Source organism: Pyrgilauda ruficollis, unplaced genomic scaffold, assembly GCF_017590135.1.
Source record: "Pyrgilauda ruficollis isolate IOZ18807 unplaced genomic scaffold, ASM1759013v1 scaffold22, whole genome shotgun sequence".
Taxonomy (NCBI): Eukaryota; Metazoa; Chordata; class Aves; order Passeriformes; family Passeridae; genus Pyrgilauda; species Pyrgilauda ruficollis.
The window spans coordinates 93,546-119,556 of NW_024521428.1; the positions used below are offsets into that span (position 1 = coordinate 93,546).

The following is a 26,011-nucleotide window of genomic DNA, read 5'->3' on the forward strand; positions in this document are numbered from 1 at the left end:
CAGCTTTTTGACAAATTTTTGTGTTCTTGTGAATGCAGGCTCCTGCCCAAAGGGGCAGAGACAGAGAAGCTGTCCTTTGACTTAGGTATTCACATGGAAGGAATATTCAGGACATCCAAATTTGGATGTGGAGAGTGCAGTAGTCAACATCTGCACACAGCTGCAGCCTGAGCTGCATCCCAAGCTGCCTGACGGCTTGGCAGTGCCACTCTAGGAGCCCTTGGGACAGCCTCTCTAACACAGCAGGTACTGGTATCTATTCTTGCCACATCTGAAGGGGGCAGTAGGAAGCACTGGCCACCATCAGCAGGATCTGAGCATTGCTATGGCCAGCTACACCTGCCACAAGTACCTCAGGAGAGACAGGAGCAGCACGGCAGCCCCCGGAGCACCAGGAGCCCAGGGTGCATGGGTGTGCTGCCTGCAGGCTCTGTGCTACAGTGTGGCCCCTCCTGAAACAGAGAAAACACCATCACTGAGCTTCCCCTCTCTGCACTCATGGTCATCTTGGGCAGTGCCAGCAGGACAGCCTGTGCCTGTGGAAACAGGAATCAGGTTTGGGATGGGAGCTTGTGCAGCCATATCTGCAGGGAAGACTGCCCGCTGGAATTGAGCATGTACCTCATAGGAATGCTGCAAAGTACAATGGCTAAAGCAGGAGAATACATTTCCAAGTCCCTTCTCCAATGTCTCCTGCACAGGAATGCAGCAGGGCCTGAGCTTGCTTCCCTTGCTGGAGGAGCTGCCGCCTGCTCTGTGCTCACTTGTTCTTTTATGCTTCTCCCGATGACATCAAATAAACGCAGGCTTGCCGCCTGCCTTTGTGCAAACTCATCGTGGCGTGAGAGCTTCCTTGCCACAATAGTAACTTTGTTTTGCAAATTCAGCTTAGCTGAAAGTAGAGACAGCATCCCCACAGAATGGGAATTGTGTCTGGTTACATCACAGATGACTTCAGTGCCATCTGTTTTCTTGCTTTTAAAATATAATGTTCTACATATAGAGAGCTTCACCAAATTTCTGTTGCCTGGTTTCTCATTGAATTCCAAGGTCATTGACATTTAGGAAGATGGAAATCACTCTGTCAAATGGAGATTGGGCTCCATTCTATCATGTTCTATTGTGTTACTGGAAACTGATGTGGAATGTAAATATTCAGTAAAAATCCCTGCATTTGTGCTTGTTGCAGCTTTAAAGAGAAGCTTATTCAACTCCAAACACTGTACTGACAACTTCACATTCAGTTTATAAATACATTCTGTTGCTTCTTTTAATTTAAAACCAAATGGCTCAAAGTTGTTTTTGGAGAGTCTTTGGAGGTCCATTCATGGTTAAGCCAACACTCCTCTTCATGCTGAAGGCAGTTTCTCTGCTGGCATTTATTTGCAGTATTACAACTGAACAGCCCAAACAAAAGCCTGAAATATGAACGTGACAAAACCCACTCATTGGGCACAAAATAATATTGAACATCAGAATAAAATATGCCTAAAAAGGAAAATGGAGTAGTACTTCCCTCCCCAAACCTGATGGAATGTTGAAAATCTGTGGAAAATTACTTGTGAGTTGGTGGTTTTGTTTAAGTATTATATGATGATAGGAGAGACTTAAAATTCTCAAGTTACTTATTTATAACTGTTTCATTAGAAAGAAATGGGAAACCAGAATCTTGTATGATAATTTCTAAGTGACTTAGAGGCATTCTCTCTGTCTTCTGTGCCTCCACTTGAGTTTTTCATTGAAGTTCTTGAGGACTGAAAATGCCACCTTACCAAGTGTTGGTTTCCCTCTTAGCAGTTAAACCCTCTCCCAAACTTCTTCATTGTTACATAACTAAAGAAAAAAAAAATCCAGATATATTTTGTGATTTAGATATCATTAGGCCATATCTGATCTCCTGAATATGCCCATTTGCATATCCCATCTACAATTACATAAATTCTATCAGAGGCTCATTACTGTCACATAAATATTACAGTATTTTGATTCAAATTGACACAAACACAGAAGACATTGGACTGCAGTGTTCTTTGCTCAATTCCAATTAGCAGCCTGGATTATTAAAAAAAAAAATTGTCCAACACACTCCAAAAGGGTAAAGATTAGCAAAAATGGCATAGAGACTCACGGTCCATGCAAGATCCATGAATGTTTTCCAGCATATGCAGAAGGCAGGAAAAACATGCAGAAATATGCAGAAACATACAAAATGTATGCAAAACATGCAGATATAGGCGATTTTCCCCCCTTCTCTTTAAAAACGTTGATATAGTCTAGAATCAAATATGAAGATTCTGCATAGAAGTTGAAAGGGGGTGGGCAGGGGCTGGGTCTTTTAGGGTATTGGTGTTTTAGTTTTTTTTCTTCTGCCAGGATCTCAATTGCCAGCTCTAGTGAACAGATTGAAAAGTAATTCTGGAAGGCTTTAGCTGGCCAGACGGGGGGGTTGGCTTTAGATTGTCCACAGCACGGAGGACTTGGCCTGTTACTAGTGATCTGTGCCCAGGTATGTGTGTGCTGTGCTGCTCCCTATATCTGGCTGTGCAGAAACGCAGATGGTTCTGCTGGATGAAACTGAAGAGAAATTCCACCTCACCTTGTTTCTTAACAATAAACTTTAATATGGACACCAATATATGACATTACCTGTTGTAAGTTCTTGCACAGTTTTGTCAGCTGTTGAAGGCCATCAGCATCCAGAAACAAGAGTATGTGTACAATTGTGTTCTCAGGCATTCAGTCAAGAAAATCAGGATATCAAAGGAGAAATGGAAACACTTCCAGGGCTCAATAGGCTCAGTCTTCTTTCCTTAACATTTAACAACATCCTGAAATACAAAGATTAAAGTTGCTTGTATATTGGAAACTTTTAAGTTCCTAAATTAGGGATCAAATAACAAGGAGGAAAACATTTGGGAATATGTTACATAAGGTAAAAATATATTCAGGGGTATTTAGATGTATCTCCAATGAATTGTGAGCTCTTCACAGCTACAGTGTTAGGTAACATTTGTTGCTCTATTTGTTACAGTTACTAATGCATAATAAGAAAAAGGCCATTTCAGAAAGTAATTTAGAGGCTTAAGGGAAGGAATTGAATGAAAAAATAGCTGTCTTGATGATTAAACTCCATGCCTTCAAAAGCCTGCTGGCATTTTTACTGAGAGACTTCACAGGTGAATATGGTGATTTTCTACATGTTGCTTACAAAAAAAATCTAGAACTGCAAAGTATACTCAAGTGTTTTTCACAATAATATTAACTGAAAGAAGGGAGACTTATGAAACTTTAGCATGATTTCCTAAATCAAATTAAATCCCTAGATGTAAAGGAAAAAAAAATTTCTAAACAAGTTAGAAAGTTTAACCATACAGTAAAAAAAGTCTGTTAAAAAAAAAAAGTTATTCACTGTGGTTGCTTGAGATGTGTTCTTTACCTATGCTCTGTAATTGCTAATCCAGCAAAAAATTTCTGTGGGATTTCTTTACCTCCTTTGAGAAAACTTCTTCACTAGGTTGAAAGGCAATCCTCCAAGTACTCTAAATCACTTACAGGTAACAATAGCATGGAAAAAGTTTACTCAGTCTGTCTAAGAAGAAACCTAATAAATGGGGTACACTCGGTTTATCTGGAATTTAATTAAGTGCTTCATTCCATTCTCAGTGGAGATTATTTTATTAACTACAGTAGCTGGAAATTAATTTTAAAACTGTAAGATGAGTGAGAGCACTGGCAAATCAGAAAGAGATGAAAAGCTCAGGATCAAGTGAAAACAACAGGTTATTAGCTGGCCTTGGGTTGACTTTACAGCTATTTCCATGAATGAACAAAGCAGGAGTCGGCATTTTGAGTAATAAAAACCAGATAAAATGCAAGTACAAGGGAGATGATAGCAATAATGTTCTTAGCTGAAGACTTGGATAGAAAAAAACAGTTGGTTTTTGTTAGTCATGGGAAAACCACAATCACCAATGATGAATGTATAACCTGTAGCCAAAGAGATATGAGCCTGGGGCATGACTACACAGGAGACCCAGAGGGTATCTAGCCTGCAGTGCTAGATTTCTCCATGACATCTAGATGCAGAAAAAAGAAAGAAATTCCTCGTCAACCAGTAATTATAGTTAATCACTACACTTCTCCTACATTTTCAGAGCATGGGCAGGATTCATTTTGTTGGAAACTTAGATAAGACTGGCAAAAAATACTGCTTCTATCCAAGCAGCCAGAGGATGTAACAGATCACTGCTAAATGGTGCCTGTCACAGAGACCGCCCTCTTGGTAAGGAAATGCTGCCGAATGTCCAGCCCGAGCCTTCCCTGAAGGAGCTCTGAGCCATTCCTACCTATCCTCTCTGTGGGTACCGGGGAGAAAAGCTTAGCATCATTCCCTCCACCTCCCTGCTCCGGAAGATGTAGAGTGCAATGAGGACATGTGAGAGAGAGACTGAACTATTCAATGACTCAAAACAGTGCTCATTTGTGGAGATGCCAGGGTGCTTGGTTGAGATGGAGTAGGTGAACTTTCAGCTGTGTAATGGCTAAACCTCTGATCTGATAAGGCACAGGGTGAACGATGGGCTGTGAGTGAGATACCAGCCGGATCCTGTGGAGAGAACTGTGCCCCTTGTCATGCTAAGCTGCGCTTCCTTGCACAAACCACTGGGCTGTGGGGCTCCCCCTCCTCTCCCTGGGAAATGCCAGGGAACTCACGTGTGACCTGAGTGGGTTCATCCCTGCTGATGGGATGCAATGGGGCACAACTGACTCGACTGCGCTGCTGGGATGGGCAGCTGTGCTGTCTTAGAAGGTGTCGAGGACTCCCAAAGTGTCCCATGATCTACAGTATTACATGAAGCTCCCTGGTCCTGAGGAGGCACCTGATTTATATTTACCTGAACCAGAGTGAATATAAACTCACGAGATTATGTGTTCTGCCATCTTCTCCCCACCACTTCTTCAGGACTTCCCTCATCACTCGACCACCACTTCGACCAAGATTGTATAGAAATCAAGTCTTGTGAGGCTTAGGGTGGTGAGAACCTTACATTCTTGTTTTCCCTTCCCTTCCCTTCCCCTTTCCCTTTCCCTTTCTCTTCCTTTCTTTCCCCTTGTCTGTGTCCCTGGGTGATATTGTTGCAGTTTCATATTGCAATGCTTTCATGCTGTATTACTATAGATAATAACGACCAAAACAGCTCCATACCTGTTTTCCTTTGCAACCAAGTTCTTCTATAATAAACTCTACATTGTTTATTTACAAATACTGATCATTTAGTGTTGTTTCACACTAATGTGCCCCAAGGGACCTAGCAACAAGAACGTGGGTTCTGTCCTAACAAAATGCCACTCATTCTCCAGAGAGTGTTTCCTTAAACACTTCCAGGGAGTAACCGTCCCTGGACTTGTTTAAGGAAAATCTGGACATGATTCCCAGTGCTGTGGTCTGGTTGACATGGGGGTGCTCACAGGTTGGAGTTGATTTCAGAGGTCTTTTCCAACTTAATTGGTTCTGTGATTCTGTGAGTCTGTCATTCTTTCCATACTGGACAAACAGCATTGCAAAACCTAAAAGACAGAAAGCAATTCCTGAACTGGGGAGCCCAGATTTGGACACGCAGTACCTGAGGTGTGGCCTCTTTGGCACTGGTGAGCCACACCTAGAACCCTGCATACCTTTCTGGGCCCCTCAGTTCGGGAAGGATATTAATGGGCAGATCCAGAGAAGAGCGACAGAGTGCGTGTCCTACAGGGAGCGGCTGAGGGAGCTGGGGCTGTTCAGCCTGGAGCGGAGGGGGCTCAGGGGAGACCTTACCGCTCGCTACTGTCGCCTGAAAGGAGCTGTAGCAGGTTGTGGTCAGGCGCTTTTCACAGACAACCAGCGACAGGATGAGAGGACACAGTCTTAAACGGCATCAAGGGACTTTTAGGCTGGAGATTAGGAAGAATTTCTTTACACAGAGGGTGATTGGTTATTGGAATGGGATGCCCAGGGGGGTGGTAGAGTCACCATCCCTGGAAGTGTTTTAGGAAAACTGGACATGGCACCGAGGGCCATGGTCTTGTTGACACGGTGGTGTTTGGTCACAGTCGAGGACCTCAGAGGTCTTTTGCAGCCTACTTTGTGACAATGTGACTCTGTGTTTCAGGGATTCTGGAATTCTCTCCGCACCGGACAAACCCCCTGTGGGCTCCCACACGAGGCCAGGCCCCCTGTGCGGCAGCGCCCCCTGCCGGCGGGCGCGGAGGCGGAGCTGCCCGGCCCCGCCCCCGTCCCCGCCGCCGCGCCGTCCCGGAGGCGCCGAACGGTGAGTGCGGGCGGCCCGTCCCGCTCGCCCCCCGCTCCCGCCGGCCGGGCCCGGCGCGCTTCCTTCCCTCCCCCTGGGCATCGGGCCTGGGCCTTCCCCTTGTCCAGCCCCCGCCGCGCGGGGGGCGGCGGCGGCTGCCGGTGCCGGCGCGGGGGGAACAAAACCGGCGGGGCCGCGCACGGGAGGGAAGCGGGAGAGGGGAGGCGGCGAGGGAGAGCGCCCGGAGGGGCGGGATGAATGGGCGGGCGGCGTGGCCCCCGGCCCCGGGGGTGCGGCCCCCAGGAGGGCCGGGCAGCAGGGAGCCGGCGGCCCCGGGAAAGCCGAGCCCGCAGGCACCCCCTTCCCGCAGGAAAGTTAAAGTGATGCCGGCGGAGCGAGGAGCAGGAGGAGCACGCTGCCGGTCTGCTGTCCTGGGATAGCGAGTTCGGCACGGGACGTGTCCCCGCCGGGACCGGGCCCTTCCCCGGTGACAGAAATAACTGCCGGGAGCGGCTGCGTCGCACGTGGGAGCAGAGAAGCAGGTGCAGAACCAAGGCTCACAGCAGTCCTGGAGAACACGTCCTGTGAGCAGCGCCTGAGGGAGCTGGGGCTGTTCAGCCTGGAGAAAAGGCTGCTCAGGGGGGACCTTCTCACTCTACAACCACGTGAAAGGAGGCTGCAACCAGGTGGGGGTCGGCCTTTCCTCCCAGGCAACAAGTGCCTGGATGAGAGGACATAATCTTAAATTGCACCACCGGACGTTTAGATTGGACATTAGGAAGAGTTTCTTCGCTATGAAAGTGAAGAAAGTGACGTTGGAATGGACTGTGCAGAGTAGTCACAGAGTCACTGTCCTTGCAGGTGTTTAAGGAAAGACTGGACGTGGCACTGAGTGCCATGGTCTGCTTGACAAAGTGGTGTCAGTCACAGGTTGGAGCTCGATGATCTCCGAGATATTTTCCAACCTCAATGATTCTATGAATTTTTTGCAAGTGAGGAATATAGAAACTTTAGATTTGACATTTCTCTTCTGTAATATTCCCTTGAACCCCATATTCTTTCAGGGTAGTGTAAATGGAATTCTTAGCATGATACCAAGTTTCACAGCCTTAATTCTGTTCTTGACTAGATTGCAATGCTCTAGTTGGTCTAGTGGCACTTCATTAGCTCAGGTACAGCACTGCAGCAATAAGGTTTTTGGGGCCATTTTTGGAATTCAGCTGGAATTGTGAACTTGGAGTTAGCTGTAGAAGCAGTGCATGGAATTAATTTCTTCTGTCTTGAATCTGTCAAAGGTACATTGATTTTACTCTGCAATTTAGACTGTTGTTAGATCTTTTATTGAGAACTAATGTTGTGTAGACTTGTCATTCTCTTAACAAAGATTGAAATATTGCAAAATTGCTGCAGTTCTGGGTGCTTTGTTTTTCTTAAGTCATCTGTATGTGCATTGTCATTTCATAGATCTCCCCTGACTTGAACCTTTCCTGGAAATATAGAACTTCATAATGCAGCATTTCCTGCCTGGATCTGCTGCCTCCCATGTTCTTAGCGTATCTTGCTGTTTCAGTGGCTGGTTGGGTCGGAGTGTTTGTGCCTTCTGTAGCTGTGTAATTTTAAAGATCTTGTTCAGCAGTTATTGCTGGTGGAACTTAGCCTGAGTAGACTGGCTGGTAGCTGGGAGTTCACATGTGAGGTTGTGGTCAGATACTGTGGACACTTGTGGACTAGCAGGAGCATAGGGCTGCCTGTCTTGTTCGTGGTGCCTTGGAAGTGATGCCCTTACGTGCTTAGTGTGTTGGTAGAGTGCCTTCTCTGCCCCACTGTGGGGTGTTTGTGTGCAGCTTCCTCTGGGAGCTAAACTTCTCTTTGTCAGTCACAACACAGGGATGTAGCTTCAAGAGAAGCATCATGCTGCCACCAGACTGCCATTCACTTTTTGGCACTGCAAGAACATGTAATTTTTCCTTTTGCTTAAACCAAGCAAAAGTCTGGATCTGTTCCTGCTAGCAGAGGCAATGATGCCGCTGTATCTCGCTTACTCAGGTTTCTTTTGCTGAGAACAAATTTGCCATTGACCCTCCTCACTGACAGAGGGTTATGACTGGACCGTTTGTCTGCAAGAAACTTCCAAGGCTGATGAAAATCAACAGCAATCCTTCCTGTGCAGTGACTGGTATAGCGAATCTTATGTGTGGTTGTAGTGCATTGCAGAAAATCACAGAGCTTTTCTTCTGGATGATTTTCCCAGCTGTGTTGGTGACATTGAAGTATGTTGCATGTTCTCTATCTGCTTGTGTTTCACCAGGCTTGATTGTTCATTGAGAGGAAAAGAGTTACAGATTCTTCTGACACTGAGAACCAAGACAGTCTGATTTTGAACAATGATGTGGAGACTACTTGTTGCTGTGCTCTGAATTTCTTCATGTAATGTTAAAAGAAATCTAATTTTCTGTGCTTACAGACAGTCTAGATCTTTAGCTTTGAGCCCTTTGTTGCTTCCCTCCGACAGTCACAGCTTATCTTCAGTAGAGGAAAAATGCAGGTATATATTAACTAGTGCAATGCTAAGTATAGAATGTGTTTATTAAAAATTACCAGGAATGATTGGAAGACTTGTAGCTATGAAATTGGAATGGAGTTAAAAAGTAGAGACATCTTGTTTGCTGCCAGTCATGTTGCGCCAACATTGTGTGGATTCCTTCTTATATGTAGGTATCTCCTCTGCATTCTTCCACTTTTCTTCCACTGGGAGGTTTTTGAGAGGCTGTAGGAAGTATGACTTAATCTTAAGTGGGATCCTTGTGAAAGATGGGATGCAGAATCCAGGAACCATCTCTGACATGGCTGGATGTGTTGGCTGGGAAGATATCAGGAGGTCTCTCCTCTCTGTGCATTAGCTTAGGACGCTCCTGTTGCTCAGTATAACGTGAACTCAGCAGGAACTTCTGATGCTGCGTGACTCCACTCTGTGGCTGCCTTGCGATACTCATAACCAACTTCTGGTTGAATTTGTGGTTATCTCACTGCCTCTGACTTCCTGGATACTTCTTCTTTCTGCCAAATCATGACTTTAGCCTCTCGGCTGCTAAGAACAAATCAAGAAAAGCAGTGATGGTTGTTCTTTTCTCAAGTAGATACATGCCCTCATTACCAATCCTTTCCCCGTGCTGTTTTTCTGTTTTTCCTCTGGTGGAGGAGATTATGGCCAGAACTGTAGTGTAGGGGACAGGAACTGGTGTAAGGATCTTCAGCATCTCAGTGGAGAGAGGAGGGAGTTGGTGGTAGGAATCTCTGTAGGTTCTAGACATGCCTGAAAGAAGAGGGGCTGGGAGAGGTGGCTGATGGAGCAGCAGTAGGGACCGGTGGTCCCACTGCTGAGATTTGTGTCTCTTCAGGCAGCTTTAAACTGAGTGATGGACATTGATCTGTGTCATTTCAAGTCAGCTAAGAGCTGAGTTGGTACTGATGCTGTTACTGTGCTTGACATCTGAGGATATAGTGAGCTTTTAGCCAGAAGCACTTACCTGTTCAGGTAGATTTCAGTGGGAAATGTCATGTCTTAGGAAGACTCTGAATGAGTCCTGGCTACCTTAAGTTAAAATTTAGTATTGCAATCCCCAGAATCTTAGTTGAATCACAGTATTTTGTCTTGAAGGCAGGATGTGGATGCAGAACAGGCATAAATGCTGGGCTTCAGGCTTCTGCTTCGGTTATAGAGTGTTCTGTTTGGCTGCATGTGTATTTGTTTTCTCAGTGTTGCAGCCATGGAAAGTGAGAAAAGTAGGAGGGAATGCAAAAAGAGCAATTAAGGAATGTGTTGTGCTTTGTAGTGTTACAGTAGCATGCAGCACAGCCTCAGTTATAGCCACTGCTGCACTGCACATCCTGTTACCTGAGAGTTTGAATAGGGGAATGCTCAGGTGTTCTTTTTACAAAATAGCTATAGCCTGGCAGGGTGTTCAACTAAACAAAGTGGCCTGGGGCCTGCACAGCAATTGTTTGTACTTGCAGAGGTGGCAGCTTCTTTGTCCTCCTAGGAGTATTCAAGAAGTCTTGAGAGATACTCCAGTGACCATCTGTCTTCTGCTTTATTTAATGGAGAAGTTGTTGCTCGTGACAATTTGATCTTTGTATGAAATTCATACTTTTCCTCAAAGAGCTTCAGAGGACTAGAGTGATGTTGTGATATAGTACTTGGTCCAAGTCTCTGCAGTGCACATGGAGCACCCTGACAAAATCACACCATTTGTTTAATAAAACCTTTTTGTGGGTTTGATTTGCAGTGTCACAGAGCTAGTTCCCTTTAATGTCTGTAATAATGCATTTACACAGAGGGAACAGGTCCATCTCTCTCAGTGTTGCCAAAAAGATGCTGCTGAGCACAGATTACATCACAGTTCATGCAGAACCAACGCCATGGGGACCTGCTTACAGAGCATATGGTTTCTAGGCTGGCTGGCTCTGCTGGTGTGGGACTCTTTAGAAAATGTTGTTCCTTGCACTTTCACCCAACTAGGCAAGCTGGGATCCAGTGCAGAACAAGTTTGATGCAGGAGCTGATGGCAAAGAGCAGTGTGAAGCAGAGTCATCTGTGTGATAAACCTGAGTACAGAGGAGGACAGCATCGAAAACCATGTAGAGAGACAGTGGCACTGGAGTTCAATATTGAGAAGGAATCTAGTGGGATTGATAGGAAAATCTTTCAAACTAGCTATTTAGATCTGTGCTAAGTGAACCAGCAACATCTCAGAGTTTATTCTTCCAGAAGTGTTTCAACAAATTTAAATTGACATGATGAGTTAGTAGGGGCTCACTGCTGTTTGTTACTGATCTCAGTAACATCTAAAACTAGATTTACTATTCCATGGGCTTACAGCCTAAGGTGCTCCAATAGCAAAGAATTGTCTTGCTCAGTAGGGTGCCTCAATTAAGTAGAGATTTCAGCAGAAGAGGCAGTTACTTCAGCGACTGCCAGATACAGTGGGTTGAGTTACAAAACTAAAAATGGTGAGTGATGGCAATGTGAGACAAAATGTGCTCAGCTCTTTAATGTTACGTCATTTCAAGCAAAAGGCTTGACTGTCAAGACTTTTGGATGTCTGGACTGTGCCTGTAATTTCTTTGGTTCCAAAATAATCTCATGGTCCAAAAAAGCTTAGCAGCAATGTGGACAATTTGTGGAAAGGAGCCATTGGCTTTTTCTAATTGTTATATTTGTAAAGGAAGTGGGAATTTTCATCATAAAGTAAGGTAGAACAGAATAAAAGAAGAGGATGGGAGATGGGGTGAAGTGTATTTCAGTGAATAACAAAAAACTGCAGCAAGGGCAACAGGTGACATGTGAAGAGCTAGGAAATTATGAAGAGAGTAGAAAAGATTGTCTGGTAAACTTTGTTATAAACTGTGATAAATTCAAATTAGAAAAGCCCTTTTTTGGTTTTGTAGTGAAAAGAAAATGGATAATTCAGGATTACAACCAATTTTGGAATTGACAAATTCCCTTTCAAGTCTAAAAATGTGATTACTGCAGTATGTCTTCATTATCCTAATTATGTTCTGCTGTGATTTGATTAAAAAAAATAACCGAAACCTTTTTGTTTCGCTCATATCAGCAATTCAGAAATTTTTGCTTTCAAATTTAAATTTTCCTTTCCTCCCAATGTCCTGAGTCCTGCAAGCAAAATATAAACTTTGGTTCATAAAGATTTGAAAGTCTTTTAGAGAACTAAGACATGATGTGCTGTGGGTTTTTACAATTGGCAAGTTATTTTCTGTTGGAGAGATACAGCCCATTGAGCACTGCTGTCATCTTTGTTTTGTTTTCATCTTTTACAGACATAAAAAATTTCTTCAAAGATGTTGGGAAGTGTTTTGGGTCAACACTGAATGTGGTGTGGGCTACAGTTTGGGGTGTCTTTTGTATGGCTGCCAGCAGTGCTGGGAAACTGCAACTTATACCCCAAAGGCCCTTCCACTGCAGTGTTTGTAGAGCAGAGTAATTTCCTCTCATTTGTAGCTAGGCTGTGGTCGGATGCTGTTCATTTGCCTCATGGTTGTAAAGCAGGTTCCTTCTTAAAGCTCCGTTTGTGGTTCCACCGTGCTTCCCAATTGTAAATCTACCTGTTCCTGTGACTCAGTGTGATGTGTGTACGCACAGTGCACACAAAGGAGTTGCTCCATAAGCAGCTGAGCTAGTGAACCTCTATTTCTTAAGGATTTGTGCCCTCCTGCTCCTCAGCCAATCCTTCTTTCCTGTTTTTTTGCTGTATCTGTCTCATCTTTTAGCAGCACTGCTAATTTTTGCTTTCATTCTGTCTCTACCCCAAGCCCAAAGCAACTCACTGCTGTAGTATTTTGAATTTCCTTCCCCTTTTCCTTAATTACAAGCTGAATCAGATACTGCTTGCTCTGAATGTTTCAAGACTTTTTGTGGAGAGGCTAAACAGAAGTAGTTGCTGATAAGTGGCATATTCTGCCTCAGTGGAGGCATTACTTGCATTCTCTAGTTCCTGATTTTCATGAAAGGTGTAGAAATGCAAAGTAAGGCTGGATTGCTTTGTCCGGTTTGATTGGCATTGACTGTAGGGCAATGTGTTTGTCTAAGCCTCATTTCCATAAGAAACCAGGGGAAAAATGCTTTAGGAATAAATTAAGAAAACTTGCTTTGAATGCATATTTTTAGACTTGTTAGTCTTATATATATTTAGACAGGTAAATTAATGTTAAAATTAAACAACAATTTTGAGTGTTTTGAAGCAATGTGTTTTACAACACTCCCCAAAATTAGGTTGATATCTTAACATGATTAATCATGTAACAACTGTTTAATTTCAACCTACAAGGAAAAAGTGTGTGTATTTCACTTAAATGTCCTTTTTAACTTCCACTTTTATGTCAATATAACTTACAGAATACGGCTAGACTTGGTTTTCTGTTTATTGTAGTAGCTCATCTGGTTAAATTCTGTTGGAAATAGGGGAGTCTAGCCAAATCATTAAAAGCTGTTTACATTTGGGAGGGTTTTTTTTTTTGTTTTTGGGGTCTTTTTTGTTTGTTTTTTGTTGTTGTTATATTGGGGTTTTTTTTAAGTCTTGCAAAAAAACATTAATTTTGAGAAATTTCCACCTTTGGGGTGAGGAGAACAGCAGACTGTTAACTAACTGTTAACCAGCTGGGGAAAAAAAAACCCTGCTGTTTTTCTTAAATAGTAGTTTTGTTGTTATTGGGGCAACAGGTGAAATAATGGAACAGGAAAAGTCCTTTTCATAATAGATGAAGTTTTTATGATCAGTACTATTTTTTTTCATGTAATTAGTGAAAGGAAGCCTGTATTTAACAGATGAAAACAGTCTAGGCTTTAGACTGCTGTTTTCTTGAATTTTATTTTGGTCTTTGTCAAAAACTGATGATTTGTTTTGAAATTTAATGGTGAAGATGCATTTTTAAATGGCCTTATCTCAGTGGCAGTGTTCCAAGTACTTTCCAAAGTACTTTTTGTTTTCAGTTTACATGTGTAATGTAAATAATACAATGCCAATAAAAGCACATCAAATATGGGAAGACAATGGAGAAAACAAGTCACATTTATGAAATTAAATTCAAACTTTGCTCTTCCTCACCTGTTTTTTTTTAATAATTTGCTTCCAGTTTTTTTTACGTAGGTAGGAATGCCTATTGTTAAATATAAGCATTATTTTTTAAAGTTTTACTGATGCAAAATGACTTTCAGGAGTTGGTGACACTTATGTTTGTATTTCTCTATGAAGTAGTCAGTAGCTGTGCAAAATTTATGTTTTCTAAAAAGGGAGTGGAGGTGTGCAGGGAAAAGCCCATGTGGTTATTTAGGAGTGACAGATTTGAAAATCAGCATGGACAGATAACTGTACAGATCTTTTTCCTTTATTGCAGGAACTGAAAATTCCTCTTTAAAAGGCACAGTGCTGTGGAACTGTTACTGCCTATAGAAAAATGGACATGTTGCAGATACTACGTAAAACCACAGAGCGCTTGGAATGTGACTACTGCAGCTTCAGGGGAACTGACTATGAAAACATACAAATTCATATGGGTACCGTTCACCCAGAGTATTGTGATGAAATGGATGCTGCTGGTTTGGGTAAACTTATATTTTATCAAAAAAGTGCAAAACTGTTTCACTGCCATAAATGTTTCTTTACCAGCAAGATGTATTGCAACGTATATTATCACATCAAAGCACAGCATGCAGCACCTGAGAAGTGGAACGAAGAGAAGAAAGAGCAACAGGCAGAAGGAGATTCAGATTCATCCAAGAAAAGTGTCACATTGGAGCCACAGAAACCTGCCCTTTCCCCTGAGTCACGCAAACCTGCCCTTTCTCCTGAACTCCCCAAATCTGAACCTGTTGTTTCCCCCAAGCTTCAGAAATCTTCTGTGTCTCCAGAGCCACAGAAGTCTGCTCAGGTGACTTCCCCAGAGCCAGAGAAGTCAGCCCAGACTGTGTCCCCTGATCCAGAAAAGTCAGCCCAGGCCACATCTCCTGATCCAGAGAAGTTAACCTCGTCTGTGTCTCCTGACTCACAGAAGCCATCTCCTGCTGTGTCTCCTGACCCACAGAAGCCATCCCCTGTCGTGTCTCCTGACCCACAGAAGCCATCTCCTGCTGTGTCCCCCGACCCACAGAAGCCAGCCCCAGCCGTGTCACCAGAGCCCCGGCGGCACTCCCCAGCGACGTCTCCAGAGCCCCGGCGGCATTCCCCTGCCATATCACCTGAGCCCCGGCGCCACTCTCCTGCTGTGTCTCCAGAACCCCGCAGATACTCCCCAGCTGTGTCACCAGAGCCAAAGAAACCTCCTCCAGCAGTGTCCCCTGAACCACGGAGGTATGCCCCAGCTGGGTCTCCTGAGCCACGGAGGCATCCCTCTCAAATGCGTAGGCCCGCTTCTGCTTCTTCTCCTGAAAGCCGCAGACCTGCTTCTGCGGTTTCGCCGGAGTCGTGGAGACCTGGTCCAACTGTTTCCCCTGAGCCCTGGAGGTCTTCACCTCACGAAGTGCAGAAGTCTTCCACAGTTTCTCCCTGGGCTTCAAAGCCTGCCATGTCAGTGTCCGTAGAATCCCGGAGGTCTGCCCCTGAGTCCCGAAGGCCTGGTTCAGTTGTGTTGCCAGAACCTAGGAGGCTTGTTTCTGATTCGTGTAAGTCTACATCCTTTTCTGAATCCCAGAAGTCTACTCTTGTTTCTTCTGAGCCCTGGAAACCCATCTCATCTGTTTACCCTGAAGGCTGGAAACCAGTTCTGTCCCCTGACACATGGAAGCATTCTCCCCCTGTTTCTCCTGAGCTTCGAAAGTCCAGTCACACTGTTTCCTCTGACTCTTGGAAGCCTTCTTTCTTTCCTGAGGTCCGTAAGCCTGGTGTTTCAGTATCTCCTGAATCTTGGAAACTGTCTGAGTCACGGAAATCTATGTATTTTTCTGAAACTCAGAAATCCACCTCTGCTGCTTCATCTGAGATTCAGAAACGGGCTCATTTCCCTGAACCTCGGAAAAGAGTGTTGTTCCCAGAGACTCGTAAATGTAATCCTACTACTTCTACTGATGTCCAGAAACGTGCTGTCTTTTCTGAGCCCCAGAATCAGACGTCTACTTCTGCTGTTTCTCCTGAAGGTCAAAAACAAGCTCTGTGTTCTGAAGCCCAAAAATCTGCTCTTGTTTCTTCTGAAGTCCAGAAGCATGCCCTGTTTTCTGAAGCCCAAAAACTCACTTCCATTTCCTCTGAAGTTCAGGAGTCTACTTCTTTCCTAGAGTCTCAGAAATCCACATCTCCTGAAGTTCAGAAACATGGCCTCTTTACTGAGTCCCAGAAACCTCCTCCTGTTTCTCCTGAGAGACTCAAGCAAGCTGTTTTCACAGACTGCCAAAAATCTGCTGTTTCCCCTGATGTTCAAAAGCATGCTGTATTTTCTGAGATGCAGAAGCCTGCTGCTGCTCTGTCCTCTGATGTCCAGAGACATGCTGAAACTACTGTACCTTCTGAAATGCAGAAGAACATCCTGTTTTCCGAGCCTCACAAGTCTGCTTCAGGCTTTTTCTCTGAGCCCCAAACACCTAGTGAGTCTGGTGAGAGTGACTTTCTCTCTCACAGTTTAGATGATCAGAAGCCACTGGATGATTTATTCTCACAGGATGAACAATCAATATTAGCCAAAGAATCACCTGAACACATGTTATATTCATGCCCAAAAAAGAAGCCCAAGAAGGAAAACCAGGAGAACTCAGATTCTGAACTAAATAGCAGTGAGTGTGGAAAACCAGTGGTGGACTCAATGGAGATGAAGGAACAAGAATCCAACAGTGACCAAGAGCAGTATGATATGGAGTCATCTGATTACAGTAAAGAGAGCAAAATGGATGCAACTACTCCTACGCAGCCACAGTGTGTGCTTCAGTTTACTGAAGAGAAAGAGGCTTTCATCTCTGAGGAAGAAATAGCAAAATACATGAAGCGTGGCAAGGGAAAGTATTACTGCAAAATTTGTTGCTGTCGTGCAATGAAAAAAGGTGCTGTCTTGCACCATTTAGTTAACAAGCATAATGTTCAAAGCCCATACAAATGTAAAATATGTGGCAAAGCTTTTCTCTTGGAGTCTCTTCTTAAAAATCATGTTGCTGCTCATGGTCAAAGTCTGTTGAAGTGTCCCCGTTGTAATTTTGAATCAAATTTTCCCCGAGGCTTTAAGAAACATTTAACCCATTGCCAAAGCCGTCATAGTGATGATACACCTAAAAAACACTTGGACAGCCTTGAACCACTTGAAGAACAAATTTAATCTGGGGGTTTTTTTTCCCTTGTGCTAGAAAAGCTGAATTTATGAAGTGTTCAAAAGTGTTACTGTATGTTAACCGAGTAGTTTAGCTGATCTGACAAGTCAGAAGATGCATGGTTTATTGTACTATGTTTAACTTGTCTTATAGCTGTATTACTGAAAAGATTTACTTTTTAAAGTAATTTTAAATGCGTGTTCATGTCTTTGTATTACCCATCAGTAGAGTCATATTTTATTTTTCAGATGTACTATGTTTTTGAAACCAAAATGGATACAAACTAGTTTTGTAAAGATTTGTAAAACATATAGGCAATTAAGGACTGGAGTGGCAAGCAATCTGTATTTTCCTGTGAAGACAACTTCTTTTTTCACATTTGTTAAATGTTGTATTTTTAAAAATGTTTTTATCAAGTTCTCAAATCAAAATTCTCACTAAATTGAATGTGAATGAGCAAGAATATGAGGAACTACCAATATTCCCGGAATAATTCTGCCCTGAGGTTGTAATTGAGTGTATAGACATTTGCTGGAAATTTATTGCACTCAGTCCTCTGACTTGTCTCAGATTTAGAAGCATCAAGGTACTTATTTTGTGATTCTGTATTTTGGCCATGTTTTAATCATTTACTAATATACATTAAATTGATAGATTAACATCAGACTATGTATAGCTCAACACTTCCTCTTGATGATCCAGATGTTTGTAATGTCGGACAACCCCTAAATTTCCTGTATTTGGTGAAATGTTATGCTTTAATGTTTTAACAATAAAAGGAAACCCAACCTGGTGTTGGCCATAATTTTTCTTTTTTTGTTCAAGTCAAGAACAAAACCTTTATGCTCAACGTAGTGTCTTTTAAGTATCTTTGGCAACAAGAGATGCAAAATCACCTAGGAGGTCTGCTCTGAAAGCTTCAACTTTGCAGTCATCAGCCTCAGTCATCACTAAGCAAGGTTAGTCTAAATTTCCCATCTGATTCAGAAGAACATGTCAGATGTAAACGGAAAACAAGGAAAAAAAGGAAAACAGGAATTTATGCAATGTTATTTAGGATGCTGGCCTTTGTGTAATTTGTATATTATTTGTTAAAAACACGTAAGTACTTTATAATTCAGAAGGAATGTAGATTTTTTTGTGGAGGCAGCACAAGGAAGAAGGAATTCCTCTCCAGCTGAATTATGCCTAGACAAGCTGTTTAAAATATGGTTTAGGATATGAAGGTGTTAGTGTTAAATTAATAATAAAAAAGTCTCCAAGTGTCATCTCCAACCAAAGAGCTGCACATTAGTTTGATTAAAGGTTGTATTTTTATCTTTATTGTTTTTTCAATAGGATTTCTGTAAGGAAGGGTAAAGATCTTTAAAGCTCTGCGCAGAGGTAACTTCTTAGTGCTGTTTTTTAAGTGAAAGAGTTGCCTTCCTACCATGTCTGTATGAATAATTCACATGCATTGTGTGACTTACTATGTGTGTTCTGTGGCTGCAGTTCAGTGTAGAAAGAGTGGTGTTAACTAAAAGCCAGTAAAAGTGACTCATTCAGGACAGCACAGAAGCATACAGTCACTCTTTACTTCCCAGGTGTTAGAAAATATTATTTCTTGCAATGGCAAATATTTAATAATGAAAGTCAGCATAGTGAAATGATTTCCTGACTTTGCAGCATGTCTTCATTACACTTGGGTGTAATACTCAAAATATTCAACTTTCAGGTTCTCTAACTGTTTAAAGGCTGTTACATTAATAGATCATATATATGACTGAGAAAATGCTTCTATATATTTTCTTCATATATATATGAAGAAAATGCTTCTATATTTTTAGGCAGTTCTTTTTTATCATTCCTATCCTTGGAGAGGAACCTCTTCTGGGTTCTCTTGGAAGGACGCTGGTTTCAATCCTTTTTGTGAAGAATGCTCAAGGGAAAGTACAAAAGGGAAACAATAAAGAAACGTCAGAGGATGTTGTTACAGAAGGATGTTAGCTGTGGCCATATGTGCAATACAAACTTCATCTTTTTATGGCAAAAAGTGGTTGGTTGTATGGAATGCTCAGTCATGTTTTTAAAGTGCATTTTCACCAGCTTTCATTCAATCAAACTAAAAGGAGTCTGCAGAGAACTTGGAGGTGTTTGTCAGAAAAGGCCATTTTTGTCTCCGGTTACAACTTCATTTAGTTTGATATTTGGGAAGAGATTCTTGCAAGAATTACTAGTTTCAGTAATATTTTATCTCAGCATAGCTAAGAGAGTCTAAATAGCTCTCTTGGTATATCAGTATGTTGCTTATCTCTAGATCAGAGAAATCATATGGAATGTAACCATTAGAATATGAACACATATAACATTACTGGTACTGTTTGCTAATGAGTAAATTGTGTAAAAACACCCCTGAAGACAATTTAGGAGTCAGTGTTTTAAAATAAGAATTCTGTGCTTCACAACTGTCTATTCTGAGAAAGATTCTATAAAAGAAGTATTAAATTTTAGTACTAAAATTTAGTAGAAGTCAAATCAAAGGAATTCTTGCTAATTTGTATTGTTTGGCATACTTGACCATGTATTTCTTCTGAGCTGTACAATCAAAAGAGTAGGCTTGCTTGCTTGCTTGCTTTGGGCAGAAGGGACAGTGAGTTCATATAGGCTTATGGTAACTCTAAAACTGCGTCCTCAATCACAGACATGCTGGCTGAGTTACTGATAAGTAACTCATTTTGCATAAGTTGCATTATTTCCTCACATCTGCCTCTTATCTGTCAGTTGTCTGCTGGGTTGGTTTTTTTTCACTGCCTCTCTGCTTTTTTACTCTGTCTTACTGAGTGCTCAGGCAAGATTTTTCTTACCCCTCGTGAAAGTGTGCCCAAGCCACAAGTGCTAAGCCCCAACAAAATGGATAAACTGTGTTTGTGTGGTTAATGTTTCACTAGCTGAGTTAAGCCCTGGTGTTGTAGTTGAGACTTGCTGTTCTGTTGAAGCTGCAGGGTAGCCCTTATTGTACCTAGACACTCCATGCCTGCAGCAGAGGCTTGTGCAGGTATTGAAACCAGATGTTCTCATTCCCTGTCTCAAATGCTTATACTAATATTGACTCATCAAAGTGTACAACCTTCTGAAATCCAAAACCTCAAACTCCAGAGTTTAAGTGAAACTCAGTGGAAAAGCAGGCATTTATTCCCAGAGGCTTCCTCCAGTGCTGCAAGAGAAAAAATTAAAAACAGTTGTTCTGGTCTTTGTACACTCAGCGTTTAGTTTTATTCCTTATTCTTCCTCCATGCACAGCCTTAAAATTTGAAACACATTGAGGAAAAACAGCTTTTAAATACCTCCCAAACCTCCTGCATTTTAAAAGTAAAAATAAAAGTAAATTCTTTAAACCCAATGGGGTAAATTAAATGCTTGCATTAAGAAAAAGGTACCTAACATACGTATATGTCATCCTGACTTTGTGGAAGACAAAATTTTATCAGTTACAGCATCCATGCTGTGTAGTGCTAGTTAGCAGTAGTCAGATGTTCACAGACACAAGAGGGTGAAGTTTCTGGCAGCTTCTCACAGAAGACCTTTCCTCCCCATAGCCCCCTGCTACCCAAGCCTGGCCACGCAAAGCCAATACTTACTGCTGCGTTCGTGGGAAGAACCTGAGCAAAGCAGGCTGTAACCAAGTGGGTGGGTGGATTGGTGGCTGCAGGCACACAGAAGTCTTATGTATCCAGTGCCACCTTTGTCTTTTCTTCACCAGCAAGGTCTCCCACGCCTCTCTGTTTAGTCAAAGGGTGGAAGAAGTGGAAGAACTACCGACAGAGAAGGTTGAGTCAGGAGTGATTCAAGAGACCTCAATTCATGCACGTCCGTGGCACCCTAGGGGTGGTGTCCAGGGTGCTGTGAGAATTGGCTGACACCCATGGCTATTGTATATTGTCTTTGATGGAGATTGGGAAAAGTTCCTTGTCATTGGAGAAGAACAAATGCTTCACCCATGTTCAAAAAAGTACGGAAAGATGGTCCAGATTTCCCTGCTGGCAAATATTTAATTTCTATTATTCTGATAAAAAATGATGAAAACGTATTAAAGGTGAATACTTTGGTTATCACTGGCTTTCTATAAATGTTAATACGTACGCTGATTCTAAGGACAGAATCTGAAAATTAAAGGAAAGCAGGGGGATGTGTACTGAAGAAATTTTAAAGCTACTTCTGTTTTCCCTGTTCTGCAGTTTCCAAATATGTAACATTATAAGGACTTATCAATGCAGTTGCTGCAGACCTGAATTGGCTCAGTGATACCCCATGCTGTTTTATTTTGGAGGAGAGCTGGTAATGACCAAATGAAGAGCTTGGAGAAAATCAGCTCTGCAGTTGAAATGATGTCTCAGCATGTCATTAACACATATTGGTAGAGCAACCTCACAGATGGGACAGAAGCTTTTTACATGAGGACCATATGTGCACTAAAGAGATAATGTAATGACCTTTCTGTGGTGGCTTTGGCTTTAGGGGTTACTGCTCTCAGCTGCCTGACTCCTTTTGTCTGTGCTCTGTTCCTTAGTCCCTTTTGGTTGAACTGTTCACCTGTGTGATTTCTAAAGCAGAAATTAGTCTCTTAACATGTCTTGACTATAATTTATTTTTTTTTCAAAACCAGAATGATTTCCAACTGACTACATCTATGGTTAAATGAAGTATCCCACTATGGTGCAAGTGGGATGTTAACATCCAAAAGGGGCAAAAAAGTATCTGGGGGTGAATGGTAGGTAACAATTACATATTTCTTAGCAAAAGAGCATGCACATAGTAGGGGAAATTTCTTCACAAAGGAGTATCAAGAGTAGGCAGCTCAGGGAGTCACCATCCTGGAGGTGTGTGAAAGAGATGTAGGTGTGGCACATGGGGATATGCTTTAGTGGAGGAGCTTGCAGTGCTACATTAACAGTTGGATTTGATGAACTAAAAGAGACCTTTCCAACCTAAAGAATTCTATGATTCTGTGATTCTACATGTAGCCTATGTGGACCAAAATATTCCTATTTGAATGAGTCTTTCACTACATATCCCTTCAGGTTCCTTCCAAGGCCCTGCCACTGAGCACTCTGGGACTTGTATCCACTGAGCCACAAACCTCCCTGTTAAATGAAATGCTTTCTTACCTTACTGTGAGGCAGATCAATGTGTATTAGAATGTTAAATGGTTGTCTTAAGATATTTTGCTTCATAAATCAGTTATTTATGTGGGAATTATACCAAATGAACTGTTAAATATAATTTTCGTCTAGTTTCCAGATGCTGTTCTGCTCAGTACTCAACCTACTGTCCATTAAGACTCTTCCTCTGTACTCTGAAACAAGTGTCTTTGTTTCAAAGTCAGCATTAAAAGTAAGTGACAGTATGGAATATTAATTTTGCCTAAAAAAATAATTGCTGTGAGTAAAGGCGGGTTGGAGTTGACACAAACAAACCCTTAAGCAAACAAAATGTTCCTGATATGCATATGAAAGAAATACACATTGGACAGAAAGGGGTATGTGTGTGCAAATACAGCATGGCTTTTACTAGTATCACTTGCTCACACGCAAGAGATTGTTTTGTTACAGCTTTCTCTCATATCTAACTTCCTGAAGATTTCACAACTAAAATAATTTTCAGAGCTGGAAACTGAACAGACTTTACCCCCCCTTTGGACTGTGCTGATCTCCAGGGTGTTCACAGTGACTATAGGAGTGCAAAGTGTCAGAAAATATTAGAGTGGAAATTCTCACTGATGTGTTCCAAGATTTGGTGTACATTTTAATCTATACAGGAGAAATTATGGCTTCTCATTCAATTGTAATATATGGACTTCTATAATTAATTTTCAACTGATTCAGTGTGGATGTTGTCATATTTTAAATGATCCTATGCTATGACATTGCTGTTTTGTGCATTGCTAGATCCTGTCATTATTTTTTTAGTCTCCCTATTATCTGATTCTTTTAATTTGCTCTGGAATCAGCAACCCATTCCTGGATTAGGCAGTCCCTCTGTTGTAGCTGCAAAGACATCAGCCTGAGGATTGAGTGTATCAGCCATTTTTTATTTTTTGGTCCCTTGCCCAGAGAAGCTGGAGATGCCCCATCCCTGGAAGTGTTCAGACCAGCTGCTCTAGTGGAAGGTGTCCCTGCCCACGGCAGAAGGGTTTTAACTGGAGGGTTTCTAAGGCCCCTTCCAACCCAAACCATTCAGTGATGGTGCATTCTGTGCTTCATCAGGAGCACAAAAGTTTCATTGTTCTCTGCCCAGTTTCGGTAAAGTTGTCATTAGAGGGAGCTCCAGAGCAATTTATGAGCAGATCAGCTTTAAACATGCTAAGTACACACGCACGATAATAATAATAATAAATAAATAATAATAATAATAATAATAATAATAATAATAATAATAATAATAATAATACACCAACGATTGGTTCGAAATGGCTCTGGGCTTCTGTCCTTGTTCTGGTGAATTAATTTTGGCCCTCCTATGACTGAATTCCTCACCACTGTATCCCGAGTCTTTTGTTTTAAAGCACGTGTTTTTTTTCTTTGACACCCCTCCCTGCTGTGCAGTATTCCCACTCCCTCAGCACATGCATTATTTACAAAGGTGCTCAAAACATTTATGTAATCACCAAAAAATTACCTCTCTTTTGTTCTTTAGGCGACTACTCCTCTCATCTCGGTAAGAAAAAGCTGTAAGGGAGTTTCAGAGGAGTTCTGCCCTTCCCAGGGAGGCGTTGGGGTGCTGGGCTGTGCTCGAGCCCCCAGTGCCAGCCTGCTGTGCCGAGGACCCGTGCTGGGCATAGGCTCTGTAAGCGCAAAGAGGATTTCAGTGCAGTCCACAGCAGCTGGTGCGCACAGAGAGACAGCCTGTGCCTGACAAGGGGGTTTAAAGATCTCAGACCTATTGACTGCCAGAAGATGAGGGGATGAAGCAGGGCCAGGAGCACTCCCCTCAAGTCTTGCTCACAGCAGTTGCAGCTCCCGCTGCTTTTGTGGAAGAGCCCAGCAGAGTTTCTCACCCAAGGTGAGAGGAACACACAGAAATCACACAGTGATTCAGAATCACACAGAAATGCACTGGAGGGAACTAGTGAGATGGAAAAGAGAAGAAATGTGGGAAACCATACTTAGATCCAGGTTGAACTCTCCCAGGTTTGAGCAGAGAGAGGACAGTCTCCAAGTAAGAAATCTGAACATATGAATCCAGGTGTAGCTGGTGGTGTCACAGGAAGTCTGCCTGCAAAGCAGTGGTGGCACTGGCTGGGTTTAGTATGTTTCCACTTCCAGCACTGACAGCACTTATTTGTTATTGATGCACAGCAAGACAGTGACTGTCTTGCTGTCACCTTGTTGGTGACATATTTATTTATTTTTTATATCTTATTAAATTAGATATAAGGGAGAAGTTATTTACTTTGCAGGTGGCAAGGCAGTGGAACAGGTTGCCCAGAAAATTTGTGAATGCACCATCCCTGGATTTGTTCCAGGCCAGGTTGGATGGATCTTTCAGCAACCTGGTCTAGTGGAAGGTGTCTATGGCAGGGGGCATGAGATCATCTTTGAGGTCCTTTCCAAACCATTCTATGATTCTCTGTTACATCCATGCTTTGAGACATTGCCAGCTGCAGCCTGCCCATCTGCAGTCATATTTCCCCTAGAAATCCTAGGGAATTTTGCCTGCATAAGGCCGTGCACAACTTGTCTTACAGAGGCAAAAGCAGTTTGCAGATATAAAATAAAAACAAGCCCTGAAAAGTATGTCCTTCATCATTTTGCATTGTAGTCTGGGCCATCTCCAGCATTTTTTCTTTTCTGCTCTCATCACTCCAGGCAATAATGAAACTGAATAAGTGAAATGACGAACTTGGCCTTGACATGATCAAAATGATGTTGAAATGGGGAAAAATACAAACATACTGTCTTAGCCATGGGAACCTTCCTGCTTCATTTACAGTAAAAAAAAAAAAAAAAAAAAAAAAAACCAGAAATCCTTAATTCCCTCAATTTCATAGTAAATTTCAGACTTCTCTGGCATACATCCCACTCTTAGGTGTTGCAAAAAGCATCAGAGGCAAAAAGTCAGAAGACTTTCCTAATTTGATCTTTCCATCCTGTCGGTGAGAATTCTTTTATCCTCCTACTAAAACAACAGAAGTAAAGCTGTAGGGATGTCTTAATAGTATTGCAATGATCACCAGGAATGGTCACATCACTTGGAAGCAAATGCCCCTTTTGAGTAATGGTGTCCCGCTGCAAGATGAAGTGATAAAATAAGATAAATTATCTTAGGCAGGATTGTTGGCATAGCCTTGATTGTGGTTTTGGAGCAGCAAGGAAAGATTCAAATACCTACGTGTTTACAACAGAATCAGAGCTATTTATCTAAACTGGTTTGTGTCGGCACATTTATGTGCGAACAGCTGAAGTGAAGATTTCAGTTTTGCTGATAAATTACAGAAAATTAACCCCCCGCCCCTGGCTTGTGCAGCATAGTTCACATTGCTTTGCAGCAGCTGCAGGATGGGTTTTTTACATTTTGTGTAAACAAACAGATATGATCCCAGCACAGGGCAGGGCTCCTGCCAGGCTCTGGCGCAGCGGCTCCGCGACCTCCTGGCCAGAGAAAGCAGGCACTGGAGCCTTTGATGGCTGTTCGTCTGGGCTGTGTCCTATCCAGATTTCTTAAAACAGGCTATTTCATTGTTTGGCTATGAACTCGTTGCTGATTAGATGGAAGTGGGTTTGTTTAATTAAAAAAGAAAAAAAGAAAACAAAGGCCAACAAATTGAGTTAAAACGATGTGGTTTACGGCAGAAAATGCCAAGGTTAATTATGGTTACCATCTGTTTCATCAAAACCTTTATTTGCTTTGGATACCTCTATTTTCAGGTCAGTGCTGGTTTTAATAT

General features: G+C 42.4%; 1 protein-coding gene across 2 annotated transcripts; it reads left to right on the top strand.

Annotated features, from left to right (window-relative positions):
* The first annotated feature begins 6,254 nt into the window (after positions 1-6,254).
* Positions 6,255-17,876, top strand: CHAMP1 (chromosome alignment maintaining phosphoprotein 1). 2 transcript variants are annotated; one of them, XM_041468517.1, is made up of 3 exons: positions 6,255-6,308; positions 6,658-6,973; positions 14,199-17,876. In XM_041468517.1, exon 3 carries the CDS (start codon positions 14,259-14,261, stop codon positions 17,094-17,096), a length of 2,838 nt encoding a protein of 945 aa, XP_041324451.1. In that variant the 5' UTR covers positions 6,255-6,308; positions 6,658-6,973; positions 14,199-14,258; the 3' UTR covers positions 17,097-17,876. The 2 variants fall into 2 exon arrangements, with proteins under 2 accessions (XP_041324451.1, XP_041324452.1); XM_041468518.1 differs by lacking the exon at positions 6,658-6,973 and having other exon boundaries at positions 6,257-6,308.
* The last annotated feature ends 8,135 nt before the right edge of the window (positions 17,877-26,011 follow it).